The sequence below is a fragment of the Sander vitreus genome, chromosome 21, assembly GCF_031162955.1.
Source record: "Sander vitreus isolate 19-12246 chromosome 21, sanVit1, whole genome shotgun sequence".
Classification (NCBI taxonomy): domain Eukaryota; kingdom Metazoa; phylum Chordata; class Actinopteri; order Perciformes; family Percidae; genus Sander; species Sander vitreus.
Window position 1 is genome coordinate 3,686,571 of NC_135875.1, and position 16,201 is coordinate 3,702,771.

The 16,201-nt window shown below is 40.2% G+C and overlaps 1 protein-coding gene across 1 annotated transcript; it reads right to left on the reverse strand.

The window, feature by feature from the left end:
* Positions 1-1,873: 1,873 nt before the first annotated feature.
* Positions 1,874-13,303, reverse strand: arf2b (ARF GTPase 2b). The gene is made up of 5 exons (XM_078278483.1): positions 13,192-13,303; positions 9,628-9,785; positions 8,682-8,792; positions 4,078-4,202; positions 1,874-3,777 (listed from the first exon to the last, which is right to left on the reverse strand). The coding sequence occupies exons 2-5, from the start codon at positions 9,773-9,775 to the stop codon at positions 3,616-3,618; spliced, it is 546 nt and encodes a 181-aa protein (XP_078134609.1). The 5' UTR covers positions 9,776-9,785; positions 13,192-13,303; the 3' UTR covers positions 1,874-3,615.
* Positions 13,304-16,201: the final 2,898 nt, after the last annotated feature.

Below are 16,201 nucleotides of genomic sequence, written 5' to 3' on the forward strand. Positions count from 1 at the left end.
ATATGTTGTATGGGTTCCATACAACGTGCATGCATGCATCCATGTTATTTTTGGGGCAATTTGGTTGTTAAGAAAACCATATTTCTGATATAAAAAAAGTTGAAAACGGGTCAAACGCAAGGGTTAACTAGTTGTAGTGAAAGCTACTTGTCTCCACCTAGTGGTTGAATCTGATGAACTGAAGAGTGACTGGTGACCAACTGGTTTTTTCTTCCTTTGACATGTGCGTTCACTCTGAACTGAGTGAAGTTTAACCACAAGGTCCACCTGGGTTAAATATCAACAGACCTGTGAAGCTCTGTGAAACAAAAGACACGTCAAAGCAGAGATTCAAACACTTTTGAGCTGACTGAGGCAAATTGTTCTAGAAATAATTACTGTAGTATTCTAACAGAGAGGAATATTTTCGTCTCCAGCAGCTGCATGTTTGTTCCTGGCCTGACAGGGAGAATGTGCTAACTCATTCTTTCACATCGTCATTTCCCAGATCTTAAAATATATATAGAAACGTTATCACCACTTACATTAAACTCCATGAAATATATCAGAATTAACTCTCATTCAGTGGTTTAAGTACTGTACACAATTCTGACTTGAGTATTTCAATTGTATGCTACTTTGTAACTTTAGTTACTTTGCAGATTCTGTACGTTTTCTTTTTTATTTTCTTTTTCAGCTTGTAAATAGCTTTGGGTTTTGGACTGTTCAGACTTTGAGACATTTTATGGACCAAACGATGAATCAAGGGATTAATCAATCATGTAAATTATCATTAATTGCAGCCTTTCAGCTGAGGCTGCTGGGAACATCATTACTTCTGCAGGCGTTTGGTCATAAAGAAAAGTCTCTCTCAGCACAAACTGTTGGATGAAATCTTGTTTATTATTGTGTTTTTCCAGCCTGACAGGGAGAACATGCTAACTCATGCTTTCATAGTCAAGATCTTTAAATATATATATATATATATATATATATACATATATATATAAATAAAATGAAACTTTATCACCACTAACATTAAATTTCATGGAATAACAATTAACTCTCATTCAGTGCATTTCCTCAAGTACTGTACTTTGGCACAATTTAGCATTTCCATTTTATACTACTTCAGTTACATAATTGTTTTTTTAACAGCTTCTCCATTTTGACCCATTTTCTACTTTGGTGTTTTTAACATCCGTGTTGGGAACCAAGCAGTGTGGTTAAACACTATCTTTTAAACACAGAGCTCAAAGCACGTGACCTCTGAAACAAAGGAAAACAAATGTCCCACATGTGGCCTTATCGCCCTTTTCAAACAAAGAGAATGCGGCCTCCACGCAACTGTAAACGCCAAAGAGTCACACCTCCACGAGAAAAGACGGCCAGAGGTCTAAAAGAACTACAGAAGTGAAGTTCACACCTACATGTCACCTTCATGAACTCCGATTCCCTATTGGTCCGTGCCCAGGTGACAAATACTCTGGTCACCCACTTCTCATGGTCACCCACTGCATGTGAAAGCTGCTAAAGGGTGCTCTCATCTGTGCTCTTAGATGGCAACCTTGTTGCTGAATGAGGGCACGTAGTGCAGTCAAACGTTTGTACTTTAATTAAATGGTTTCATTTTCTGGACGAGTGGAATATTTTGGGTGTTCTGGGAACACGCATCAGTGTTTTATCTCTGCAGAAGAGAAGGGTCTTGCACGATCGATTTTTTTTCCAGACATTTAATTGACTGAATTAAGAGAATAAGCGACAGAATAATCAATAATGAAAAATAAAATCATTCATTGCAGTCTGTCAAAAGTGTTGCCGGTATTTAGTCAAAGTATTGCAGAAATTCAAAACACATTTGAAGCTCAAGAAAAGTCTCTCTCGGCACAACAACTGTTGGATCAAATCATGTTTATTAATGTGTTCAGGAAATCCCCACAGAAACAGTTTACAGGGGAAACGTACAGATTTACAATCATTCTCGACAGAAGTGCCAGCTTAACCCCCATGGTTTCGACACTGAGAACGCCTGCTGTATCTCACGACCAGTTGACTGCACACCTATTCCCCTTTAACAGGTCTACCACCAAGTCCTTCCAGCTCACCGACGAGCCACTGACAGAGTACTTGCTGTGTTGGTCTTTTCAGTCATGAAGAATGCGGTGCTATAATGTGTAGTAGCCTGTCAACGCCCAGACATTCGAAACTCCTTTCTTCATGTCTGGACCGTTCACAGTTAAAGAGCCTTCATATTTTGGTGCCAATCCTTCATCCCAACCAGGAAAATTAGACCGCTTGGATGCTTTCTGATTTCAAAAGTAAAACTGCCAACCGTTAGTGAGAAAAACAACCTCAGGCCCTCAAGGATGCACTACTTTCATATACAGGATTTGTCATACTGCTCAAATGCATTTGGTTCAGCAGTCAAAAGTACAAATAGAAATGCTAAAACTAGTTACAGAACAAAAAAAACACATGTAACATCTCTGAAAGGAATAACATGTGAGGCTTGTGAATGTATCAGGACACCTGTCTCAGTTAACCGGCTGAAGTTTGTGAAATGCCCAACACCTCGTATTTGACCTACATGGAGTAGGACTACCTGTCAGAATGATTCATTGCACTGAAGGTTATCTCGAAAATCCAAATTTCATCCAGGGAATTAAATGCTAGCTATTTCAAATTGCATATACTCAGATCCTTAAATTTTAAAGTAGATTTTTTTTTAATTGTTGGCTTTGTGCTTCACGGTCTCGCTTGGTGGGGGGGAAGAAAGGTAGTGTTCACTGGAGAACCATTGCTAAGAATAATCTGTTATATTCCAATATAATAATAATAATTATAATAATAATAATAAAACAAAACAGCATGATTTTCAAATGACACCAGAATGATCGAGGATGGGCGTTTTTTTTTCTTCCTTTTTTCCATTTTTTTGATTTGCTTCGACCTGATACAGGTTAAGATGCAATTTACTGAATCTCTTACTGGTGGGTTTGAGGTTTCAAAATCAAAAAGAGGTTAAAATGAACATTTAGCATTCAGTCTACACCAGGTGAACATTTCTAGTTAACATAGATATATACTACAGGGGGGGGGGGGGAGGAGAGCTTGCACCCTTGCTCTTTCTTTGCCGTATGAAAACCATGCTTCCCCTGGAGAGTAAGGGTGGGGGAGTAGGGGGCCGTGCAAGACTTGGAGTGGGGGTAGGCTGAGTGGGGCAGAGGCTGAGTTTGGTGGATGGAGAAAGGGGCTTGAAAACCAGACTGCTGATTCCACAGGAGGTGTGTAAAAGGCACGCCAGGGTTACTCCCAATCCCAGCCAACATACACAGAGACGCCTTCACACCCACACACACACGCTCGCTGAACACACAAGGTAGACACACACACGCGCGCACGCACACGCCCACACACACACACAAGCAGCACAGGCTTGAACCCCAAGAGAGTACTGACGAGGGCAGAAAGCAGGGGGGGGGGGGTCGGGGAAATGAAGGAAGTTCTTGAAAGAAAGCGCTGGGGTTGGGAAAAAGGGGTTAGATGGGAGCGAAAGGGGGGCCTGGTTCCGGTGCTGCTGCTGTGTTGAAACAGAAAAAATAAACATCAAACAAAAATCAAAACTGGTGGAATGGATCATTTCTGGTTCTTCAGCTGGTTGGAGAGCCAGTCCAGGCCCTCATACAAGCCGTCCCCGCTGGTGGCGCAGGTGGCCTGGATGTACCAGCTGCGCTGACGGAGGGCGTGCAGGCCCAGCTTGTCTGTGATCTCTGCCGCATTCATAGCGTTGGGGAGATCCTGGGAGGAAAAAAAGGTCATTATACCTCTACATCTATCTATCTATAGCAATTTAAGACAAGATAGTCTAAATCTTTTTTTTCCCCTGCATATTAAAAAAGGGAGAAAAAAAATATATACAATAAAATAAAATGCACAGGTGGGATACAAAAAAAACCCTGAGGGTTTGTAAAAGTAACCGACCAAACATTGAAATTAAAAGAGCTGTACAAATTTACAAATGAACATAAATATTTTTTAAAAAAAGGAAAGAAAAGAAGTGTATATAAGATACTTCAAGAAACCGAAATGTGACCTCACCTGTTTATTTGCAAAAACGAGCAGCACAGCGTCTCTGAGTTCGTCCTCAGCAAGCATTCTGGACAGCTCCTCCCTCGCCTCGTTCACTCTCTCCCTGTCATTGCTGTCCACCACGAAGATAAGCCCTGCAAACACAAACACAGTTTACTGTTAAGACCAAGAAACACAGAATTCCGTATTATTAGTTAGAACACAGGAATGTTGCATTGTAATCGTTTATTTTCTGGTTACAAAAACATTTTCTTCTCACAGATCAAAAGATGTGACTTTGGTCCTTTGATAATCAATTCTGTACAAATTGTTCCCGCTGCCTAGCGAGTCTCTTTGACCTGGAAAAAAAGCCTAATACTCATACTATGTAATGGATGCTTACAGCCCCAAACTCTGCAGGTCTAACGTGGCGATTGTCTTAATTAATTACCCCAAAACATATGATTATAAATAGGACTGGATATAAAAAACGTGCATGCAGGCTGAAATTTACTGTGGTGTTTAGTCGGTATCAAGGCGCTAGCTGCTGGCTAATTTATGCAGCACTACGTCGTCCATCTCAGCCAATAATGGAGAAATGTTGAGTTACAAGCGAGCAGTCTGATGTTTGTAGAGGTGTGTATGGTTAACGTTATACTGCAGCAGCCTGGTGTCGTTTTCAAGCACTTTGATAAAAGGTAAAGATAGCATTCCCGTTCATAACGCTAACGCTCTAGTGAGGCACCGGCTGGCTGAGCATTCATTCACAAATACTGCGGCACTCGTCAGACAGTCTGGCAAAAACGCTGGTCTTTCTGTATATTTTGAATCCCTGCGCCAAAGAAAGTTGAGATGATTCAACTTTCGGAGAAAAGCAACCCGACGTCACCCTGCTGTGGACAATCATATAACTGCCAACGTGACATCATGACTTTGCGTAAACATACACGCCACTTCTTTCTAAAGCCAAGTGTCGTGTTATCTGTACGCATTTTGAGCTATCTGCGTGTATGTCTACGCCGTATACAGCGGACAGATTAGGTTAAGGAAAAGAAGAATGGGACGGTTGGGTTTAGGAAACGGGACACGATCTCCGGTCTCTTGGGTGAAAGTCCTGTGTTGTTTGACCCATCCACCCCCCCCCCCCCCGACCAACCTCCCTACGCGGATTTTCGGGCTTTCATACTACTCACTATGGCGTAAATTGACACGCAATCGCTAAGTAATGTAAGTCAATGGAGGCCAAACGGCGTCGATAACCACGCTAAAAAGAGATGACGCGTCTTGATAACACGCCAAAAATGGCATACGAACTGGCGTGTCATACATACGCCACTTCATGAGATCAGTCTGTAACTGGAGGTAAGACTCGTGTGCCAGTATCGCGGCGTGAGAGTCCCGATAACGTTACAGTAAACAGGATACATCACTGCCTCTATCGCTGCCACAAAAAAAAAAACTATGAAACACTATGAAGGTAAAAAATGAAAACACAAGCACTCAACTGCCAAAGAGTAACAATAGGTGGCTCTGTCCTGCAACAACAAAGCAAAGTCGCTTTTCTTTCTCTGCTGCCTTCACGTGCGGTCGGACAATTTTTAGTCATTTTATAAAATTGAGAATATAACGGGCAGATTAAATCAAAGAAAATAATTAGTTGCAGCCCTAGTGACCGCAGGTCTGCGGAGTGAACATGTTATCAAACCAAAAGACGACAAACACTTAAATCACGATATCCGACAACCGACTTAATCCTATAAATTATGTAAATGCAGCATTTTGACAAAGCAGACACTTATTTTTTTCACCATGAGACTCACGGTCAAATGTATCATATCAAACTACAAGGCTGCAGTTCTCTACCTCGTGTGATTTGACATTTAGATTTGACAAAACGTGAAGCAAGAGAGGATCTAGTGTATGAATGCTTCCTGATTATGAGAAAGCACGTTTGAATGTTTTATGATGCCTGTAGCTTACTAAACGCACAAAAAGGTTATTGTTATGGACGTAGTTGTCAGAGACAACACACGTCTGTAAAAAGGAGTTGGCACTTACACCAGTAAGCATCAATACTCGCTGAAAGCACGAGGTCTAATAAAGGGGTTTTTTCAGCGTGGTATTGGATTAACCAAACCGTGACGCACTGTTTTTAAGGTTTTAAGAGAATACAAAAGGTATTAGGGCTGCAACTAACAATTATTTTTTATTGTCGATCATTTTCTCAATTAACCGATTAGTTGTTTGGTTTCTAAAATGTCAGAAAATGATGAAAAATGTTGATCAGTGTTTCCCAAAATATTATGCTCATTTTCAGGTTCATAAAATTGTATTTAGGAGGTTATATCAGAATAGGTTTACATGGTTTAAAACACCATATTTTTGTTGTACTGCACATTGCTGCAGCTCCTCTTTTCACCCTGTGTGTTGAGCTCTCTGTTTTAGCTACAGAGTGAGACATCTCACTTCTGTTCCATCTTTGTTGGGAGTCACACATGTGCAGTACCTAGGTAAGGACTACTAGCCAGTCAGAAGCAGAGTATGAGGGCGTGCCCTGACAGTACCTAGGTAAGGACTACTAGCCAGTCAGAAGCAGAGTATGAGGGCGTGCCATGCTAGCAGGTAGGCGAGCATTATAACGTGTGTTCCAAAGTGACCACGTTTGTCTCTGAAGTAAAGGCTGGACTACAATAGAGCTGTTTGGAGCAGTTTGTGAACAGTGTTTTCTGTTGGAGATGGTAAGTCCCTTTGGGGGGGGGGGACTTTGGGCTTTTTCACTTTGTAAACCTATAACGTGCACAAAAAAGATATACAACACAATAAAGGAAATGGAAAAAGCCAAAAAGCATAATATGAGCACTTCAATAAGACTAAGTAATAAGGATATTTTTGGGCCGTGTTTTTGGCAGTTTGCAGATGATCTGTATCAGCGTTTTATTTGCCTGATAACGATAAAGTTAATGAATTAAAAAGTGTGCTACGTTGGCTCGGCTACAGCTCTGAGTCTGTCCCTCTGCTTCGGTTTCACTCACCAATGAGTCTGACTTAATGTCCCGCCCTCAACACTCTGACTCTCTGTTACTGTGGATTATGTTGAAAGTTTCTCATTTGTTAAATAGTTGCTTAATTATAAAATAATCTTAATTTTGATTTAAAGATTTTCATTTTCACTGTAAATGGTGCCAAATATTGGTTATTGGGTTCATTAACTACTAATAATCGGTATCTGTCTTGAAAACCCCGTAGTGGTCGATCCCTACTAAGTAACCTGGCATCTGCTGGCATTGTATGCTTTCAATGATTTTTGATGGAGATATTTAGGCACTATCACAGGTTATTACGGTCTTAGTATGGACACCAAAGTGTGATTTTTTTTTCCACCTCAGATTCTTTGATTTGTAGAGGCCTGACGTGGTGACGGTATTTCATAATTTCATCTGAGAGGTCAGAGAAACCAAAGCAAAGCGGGGGTCAGCCCTATAATCACAATAGTGTCACTGAGTGAGTGATGAAGTAACACCATTGGTCTGTTGAGTTGGAGTTTCCTCATCAGCCGTTTCGCCTTCAAAAAGGACAGCGTTCAATCGGAAATCATCTGATCCACTTCCTAAATACATATGCAGTTGTCGTTGCTGTGCAACGTGTTTGTTACTCCCTCCGCAATCCTTTATTAATAAGGTGTTGACAGTTTGACGCATGCGTTGTAAGAGTAGCATAGTGTGCGTGTACGTAGCGAGTGTGTGGTAAAGAGAGAGAGAGAGAGAGAGAGAGAAAGTGACGGTGGATGAGCTCTGAGACAGACAGCTGTTGGTGATCGGAGAAGAGGAAATATTAACAGTAAAGATGTCAAGTGGTAATTAATGTAGAGTGTGAGTTTTAGTTCTCTAGCACTGACTATCCTTGTAAGAATTTGGCCACAATTTAGCACATTGACCATACACAGTCCAGCCATCAACTAGGTTTCGACCTACTTCTATTTCTTTCTCATCCTTTTAATCATCTTGTAATTAAAAATGTATTTTGGGACTCCTTATGTGTTCCCAAATCCCTAGGCTGTGATATTTTCCAGTCAGCAGGTCTATGGGTTTGCGTATATATTCTGGAGCAAGTATCAGCATATTTATGTGCTGAGGAAAACACAGATTTATTCTGCAGTAAAGGGATGCAGTTTCTGGAATACTCTCTGGCCTTTTTTTTTAATTAACGATGCTGTATCTAACTGTCATTACCAAAGGGATTCACACGTTCAATTTCACACTTGGATGCTCAATATGTGGATGGAGATGTTTGCTGCAGCTGGATGTCCGTCTGGTGCATGTGAGGAAAACGAGGAGGAGCTAAAAAGGTGTAATGAAAGCACCATAACATAAAACTGTAACAAAATGAATTTTTACCTGCAGGACGCATCATTAGTAGGAAACACGAGGCTGTATTAGCCTACAGTTACTTCACATGCTCTGATGAATTCAATCTCAGGAAATAGGAGTAACATAATACGCCCTTTGAGACTTGAACAATGGCGTCTGAGTCATTGGTTGGATAATTTTAAGATCATCTTTTATGCACCAATGAGGCCACCTATAGGTAGTAATGTTCACTGACACTACTGCCTGCCAATATAGAAAAAACCTCACCTTGAGTGTTCTGGAAGTAGTGGCGCCACAGCGGCCTGATTTTGTCCTGACCGCCCACATCCCACACTGTGAAGCTGATGTTCTTGTATTCTACAGTTTCAACGTTAAAACCTGGACAGAAGAGGAGAAACATGGATGAGTCACTAAATGGTTGAAAAACTGTATATACAATTCAAATTTCTAAATGCTGACAGTCGACATGCCCTTGCACATTTCTGTAAATACAAATTAAAAATCAAGTTAATTCAAACTTCTAGTTCAGTGTGATTGTTTAAGATAAACAACAGGGCTGGGTATTAATCCCCAATACTTTTTCATGTGTCCATAAGTATAAAAAACGGTCTGAAAGTACTGAAAGCTGGCATCAAATGTCTGGTCAGATTCTTAATTTATTGTCGTTATTTTATAAAATCCAATAGTTCAATTCAATTTAATTGTAGCGTCAAATGATACCAGAGGTTATCTGAAGACACTTTACAGATAGAGTAGGTCTAGGCCACACGTTACAGAGACCAACATGTCTCCAAAGAGTGAGCATTTGGTGCGACAGCGGCGAGGAAAAACCTCCTTTTAACGGGCAGAAACCTCGGACAGAACCTGGCTCTTGGTGGGCGGCCATCTGACGCAACCGGGTTCCTGATTCATATCATCAACTTTGCACATTTCGCTGATTGTGTTTACATTCAAGAACGGCTTCTTTTGTTGAATGGAAAACAGGTTTTAGAGGAAAAACATTTAAAATGTTGTAAACAAAAAGGTATCACACATTTTGAAGTCTTGGTTATCATTCCACAATTTGGATATTGTATTGACACAAGTATTAAAAACATTCAGAAATTACATACACAGCCCTATACACCACAAGGTGTTAAATTGGTAAAAACACTCAAAAATACACAACTGTAAAAAGGGCAAAATGGATGAATATAATAAAAGATATCCATACCAATGGTGGGAATGGTGGTTACTATCTCTCCAAGCTTCAGTTTATATAAGATGGTCGTTTTTCCAGCAGCATCAAGCCCAACCATAAGAATCCTCATCTCTTTTTTGCCGAAAAGGCCTTTGAATAAGCTTGCAAATATATTCCCCATGGTGACGAAGCTGTTAAAGTAGAGAAGGAAACAGGGTTAGGAGAGTAACGTCTGAAGCGTTCCAGTTTCAGGGAAGAATACGCCAAGAGAAAAACTACCGTCACGATGAACACTAGTCAGAGTGGTATACTGGTGGTAAATAGTATTCTATTGTGGTTGGACACATCATAATGAAACAAATACATTAAAACAGGTTGACAGTGGAGGAATGTAGAGCCCGACCAATAAAGGAATTTTAAGGCCGATATCGATACAAATATTTGGTGATTTAAAAATCTGATATTCCGATATATCGGCCGATACATTTAAAAAAAAAAAAAAAAAAAAAATCCAGAATCGCGTTACAAAACAAACCGATTTCCCTAACATTAGTTATTTGTAGTTATTTATGAGTCCTCACTAACATATTAAAAATAAACTTGTTTGTTTTATTGTCACAACAGAACAGAGGAACATCAAAATATATTGAAGTTCTAATAAATAAAATGTATAAAAATACAAAACTAAACGCGAGTGTTGCCAACAGGGACGTTGTAGAGCGCCCTCTGGAGGACAGACTATGCAACGCCAACACTCAGAACATGGTTGAAGGGGGTTTCGTCCGTTTTTATTTTATTTTTTAAATATTCGTTTATCGGCCATTATAAATGCCGATACCAATAGTTTGGAAAATGTCTAATATCGGCCCGACGACATATCGGTCTGGCTCTAGTGGAACGTAACATTTACTCATGTACGACACGCAAGTACAAATTTGAGGTAATTGTACTTAGGGCTGGGCGATCAAATATCACGATATTTTTGACCAAATACCTCGATATCGATACCGCAATGTGTTGACTATTGGTGCTTTCACAACATATTTACACTGAGATTTTTGATAAATAATCATCAGAAATGTGGATATAATGACTAAGTGGGTAAAGGCAAATAATAGAACAGTTACAACAGTCTGGTAAGTTCAGAAAATGACATCACTTTACTGTAATGCAGCCTTTAAAACCAGGAAAAGACAACACTTATGCCATATTACGATATCCAAAATCTAAGACGATATCTAGTCTCATATCACGATATCAATATAATATCAATATATTGCCGAGCTCTAATTGTACTTTGAGTATTTTCCATTTTATGCAACTTTATATATTTCTACTCCACTAAATGTATTTGATAACTTTAATATTGCAGATTTAGATAATTTATACAGAACATAAATAAAATCAATAAATTATGAAATATTAGAAATTAAGCTACCCAGCAGTATATTAGGTTAGGCCATTCTGCATAATGAGTAGGCTACTTTTACTTTGAGTACTTTAAGTTTAATTTGATGCCAATACTTCTGTACTTTTACAAATCTAGGACCAGTATTTTGACACTGTAGTACTGTTACTTTATGTAAAATATCTGAATACTTTTTCCACCACTGCAGGTTGATGACAGCAGTACATTTGGTCCACAAAATGAAAATTGTGCCAACGTCCATGACATTACCTGGCTGCCTGCTGGACGTACGTTCTTCCGGGACTATCTAGCGATGTCAAAACCACGACCAATCAACCAAGTCTAGAAATAGTAAAGTTAACTTCCCATTTCGCTCCAGACTCAAACTCCGGTCTACCGAGTGAAGTCCTGTACTAGACCCGACTTCTTGTCATTGAGAAGTTTGTCAGTCTTCATACTATGTCACCTGACTTTCTGGCAGAATACCCTGAAGGTAAAATTTTTGCAATTTCCCAATTCCAAGCAGCTTGGAAAAATGTTTTTGGCTCTTACAAACAACATTTTTATACTTTGTTGACTTATTTTCAGTTAGAGGACATACACAGCTGCTGAATGCACCTCTATAAATATGGACCTCTATCACTTAAGCTACCAGTAGCCCGTTTAGTTTGTCGATTAACTAGTGTTAGCATTTGCACTTTGATTAGCTAACGTTAGCCTGCAATCTCTGTTGAGTCGTCCTACATTTATTTGGAGATAAAACCCCGTTAGTGAGAAATAATCCTCGTGAAGGTGTAAAAGACAGACACCGAGCTGCAGTCTTTGTGAGTGATAACAAGTGTTATGTTACAGCCTCTCTAGCTTAATCATTGTCATGTTTGCTGGACCTGCCCCGTTTGGTCCTATTCACATTTAGTCAAAGAATTAAAATCACATAATGTGTTTTTTAATTTTTATTTTGAGGAGTACTTTTTCCACTCAAAGGTGAAACAACAACAGATGTGTTATAGTAGAGCTAGAACTGGCACCAATAAAAAAATGTTAATGACGTATGACTTCTTCCTATTTCCTTGCATTGGTGATAGACTTAGATCAAATATGCTCTATTACAATCAAATACATTCAGAATGCTACAGGCTTGGCACTAATGACACGTGATGAGTAATGACTTCCTTCTAAGATTTGTAAGAAAACGGTCTGACTAGACCATTATTGGACTTGGAAAACAACGTCACCCCGTAACCAAGAGGCCGTTTTTGGCGTCCGGTCGTACCATTTTTGGCCAGAGACACGACGTCACCGTCCGACTTATGTTTGCTGGGACGCTAATGGTTAAACGTTACGGGTTACGTTACAAGCCGGCTCAAACCGTCAACAACATCAACCATTATTAACGTTTCCCTGCATTAAATTCCACAACATGGCTGTAAACGTCGCATAGTGTATGTGGAAATCTCACAAATCAGCATCAAAACATCATATATCCAGAGGCAGCTACCTTGTTAACCCGAATAAACTGGTCACCAGATAAGAAAGGCCTGTTCCAGCTGGCAACCTCGGTCCCTATGTGATAATGTTACTGTATGCGAGAGCCTGCTAACAACACCTCGACCTTAGCAAGAGGCCGACGATCCAGCTACGTATGTGTCCGTGCGGTTACAATCTGAAGTAAATGTGTGGGGAATCGTTGATTTTTTAAGATATGTCAATAACCGAAGTTGTGTCGCATAATCTGGTTACTAAAACTCGAGCAGCTTACCGATAGCTTCACTAAGGGCGGATGCTTCAGTTAGCTTATGTTAGCTTTGCTGCCAGCGGCGGCGACACAATTTCGCGGACGTTAACGGTCGAAAAAAAAAAACACCGCAGTTCCCAACACACGGCGACACATTAGTGACACATCTAACGTCGACACGTTTTGAAAACCAGTCGGTGAAATTTAAGTCCAGTACTAAGTTATAACCGACAGTGACAGCTCTTTAGATCTGTCCGTTGACGTTACAGGAACTGCTGCTTTAGCAAGCTGTTAGCCGTTAGCTATTAGCTAAATGCCGCGTCACACTTAAGAGAGAACACCGTGACGTCAGGTCAACCGCCAAAGAACGCGAGCCGTTCGCACAGAGCAACAGTCAGTTCACACAATATGACATTTTAGGACGAAAAAGAGCGCGTTTTATGCGAGTTATTACCTTTAGAAAGACAGCTTCTCGATCTTTCCGTTATCTTTCACTGTCACTCCAAAATGGCGTCTTGCGCAACCAGGGAGACACCGGCGTACAAGCACTTCCCACTATCAAACCTGCTCCAATCGCAGTGCAAATGGTGCAACTAATAACCCGCCTTCTGTTGTCCCGCCTTCCAATCACATGTCGGCAGGTCCCTGTGTGCACATTGCACAAAATGTCGAGGAAGTGAACCGCACACAAGTTTATTCAAGTTTCAGACACATTGGATAACAAGACTGACTGGACTTTGAGAAGGTTTTCTCGCATGGGATCAAAACTCTAGCTTGGCAAAAGTTATACTGATACTGTATTGTTTCTCAGCAATATACACAACATAGGGCCAAAGGTATGTGGACAGAGGTGTTCTGTTGTTTCATGGCTCAGGCTAGGCCCAATAATACAATAGACAATAGTGTGTGCCAACATTTTGTGTTTGTCACCTGTTTCCTGTTTCAATGACAACGTGTCCCTGCACAAAGCCAGCTGGGTAAGAACTGGTATTCCCAGTTTAGTTTTCCTAGTTCCTAGTAATTTGGTGTGGAAGACTGGCCTGCATGGAGCCCTGACCTCGACCCCATTTAACTCCTTTGGGACAGTGTAACTAACTCTATACTCAAGTAATGTACTTAAGTACTAATTTGAGGTACTTGTACTTGAGTATTTCCATTTTTATCCTACTTTATACTTGTACTCCACTACATCTCAGAGGTAAATAATGTACGTTTTACTCCACTACATTCGTTTGGTGCATTGCTACATATGATGATCTTATAGAATGTGATGCAATGCTGTTGATTAAACTACCCAACTGTACATAGATGAGTTAAAATGAGCACAACCATAAACATCTACAGCAGTAAAATTAACACATTAATGCAGTAGGAATATCAATCCACAAATATCATGTACGAGGTACAATTCTGGTGAAATGTAATCCCCTATAGTGCTACAATCCTCAATGATATATTCTTTAACTATACTTTTGTCAACCTTAATTGTCCATACTGTCATTGTATTATGTTGGTTTATTCTGTACACACATCTATTGCATGTTTGTCCAGGGAGAGGGATCCCTCTTTTGTTGTTCATCCTGAGGTTTCTTCCATTTTCCCCCTGTTAAATGTTTTTTGGGGAAGTTATCCGAACCAAGGGTCTAAGAACAGAGGGTGCCGTCTGCTGTGCAGATTGTAAGGCCCCTTGAGGCAAATTTGTGATATTTGGCTATATAAATAAAACTTACTTGACTAAAATGTGACATTGATGCGTCACATTTTTTTACTTAAATGAGTCCTTTCTACTTTTTTGTTCAGTCAGCCATTTCAAGGCAGAAGTCTATTATCCTTAGTGTTGACATTTTACAATTTCTGAGCTACCGGACACCTGCTGAAAGTCAACAAAGATCCCTTTCTAAACTAATCAAGCAAGTTTTTCTGTTTCAGCCCAGTTCTAATCCTCACGTAAAGAATCATGTTACAGAGTTAGAGAAATGCTCAATGTGATGTGGCCAAAAAAAGAGTAAAAAACTTTTGCAGTCTGCAGGGCCATGTTTAAATATTTACTATAGGAGGAGCTGCTTGAGTGACTCTGTTAGTTCCACATTCCTCAAACAGCATTTGAGGGGGGAGAAATACTACTATATGAGTCCATAGGCATAATTTACAGGGGGGATGGGGGAGTTACAACCCCCCCAATAATCAAAACTGGGCAGTGCAACCCACCTCCCTAAAACCTATTATATTTCCTTTACATAAATAAAGACCATGTGGACTATAACTTGATGCGGAAAAGGTACAAATTGTTGCAGAAAAATGAATGAAGTGTTGCTTCATTCATTGCTCAAAAGTTGAACCCAAAGTTACGCTCTTGTATGAGTCAAAACCCACGAAACACTTTGACCAGACTAAACAGAATAAAGTCAAAATGTTACACATTTATTAGCAGAATTTTCTGTAAATATTTCCCATGACGATCTTAAATCTGTTTCAAAGCTTTCATCACTCTGCTATAGGACTAAAAGTATGGAGGGGAAATACCAATGTATCTATTTACATGTTTTAGTGGCCCAAAGATAGCAGAATTTAAGGGGAGAATTTTGAGATTTTGGGCTATTTTGCTTTCATAGGATGTCTTCCTTCAGACTAGTGGAACGAGAACATCTAAAATATACATTTAGGGGGTTTATTTTACTACTTTGTCTATTTGTGTCTGTAGATTTCTCTTATAAATTCACAGAAGTTAGCATTAGATAATGCCTAATGCCTTACATTTACATATTGAAATATCAGAATCTCAGAAAACATGTAATACAAAAACAATTGTCTTCAAAGTGCTGTAGGTAGGATTGCGAAGATCTGAGACTTAGCCAAAAAATTTGAACATCGACAACTTCTCAGTCCCTCCACCCTTTCCGCTAAAGCCCAAAACTACAAGGGAGACTGAATGCTTGTGCATGAGCAGTGATTGACACGCAGTTAGACACCCCCCCTAGCCCTGATTGGTGCATCTGAACAGTTAGACACCCCCCCCCCCCTGGCCCTGATTGGTGCATCTGAACAGGGAGCGGTGGATTTTTGCAAAATCGCACTACAGGCTGTATGTGGTGCCAGAGAAAATTGGGTTTTATGTCTGTTGACAGTATTTTCTGATTTATGGAGTGATAAAAAGAGATATCCATAATTCCCTTGACTGTAAAAACATTTGACTGTAAAGCCGCCTACACATGATTTCCTACGGGGAGAGCGGTGGCGCCCAACTATGCGCTGCGCTACCCTGGCGTCGCACACCGCTCGGATTTGCAGCTTTGCGCTGTGCTCAAAGTTCAAATTATTTAAACTTTGACCTAGTTACCACTGACCTTTCGAAAGCGCAACCAATGAGATAACAGCATGTCATTACCTAGCAACGGGAAATAGCTTCCTTGCCACCCTTGAGGACAAATACCTGTGCTGTGCTTTGCTCTGCGCCCTACCTACCA

What these genes read in the sequence shown, in the direction of transcription:
- arf2b (XM_078278483.1), bottom strand. Translation starts at nt 9,775, where the DNA reads ATGGGGAATATATTTGCAAGCTTATTCAAAGGCCTTTTCGGCAAAAAA. An exon ending in AACCACCATTCCCACCATTG is followed by an intron (nt 8,793 to 9,627) that starts GTATGGATATCT and finishes TCTTCTGTCCAG; the next exon opens with GTTTTAACGTTGAAACTGTA. An exon ending in TCGTTTTTGCAAATAAACAG is followed by an intron (nt 3,778 to 4,077) that starts GTGAGGTCACAT and finishes TTTTCCTCCCAG; the next exon opens with GATCTCCCCAACGCTATGAA.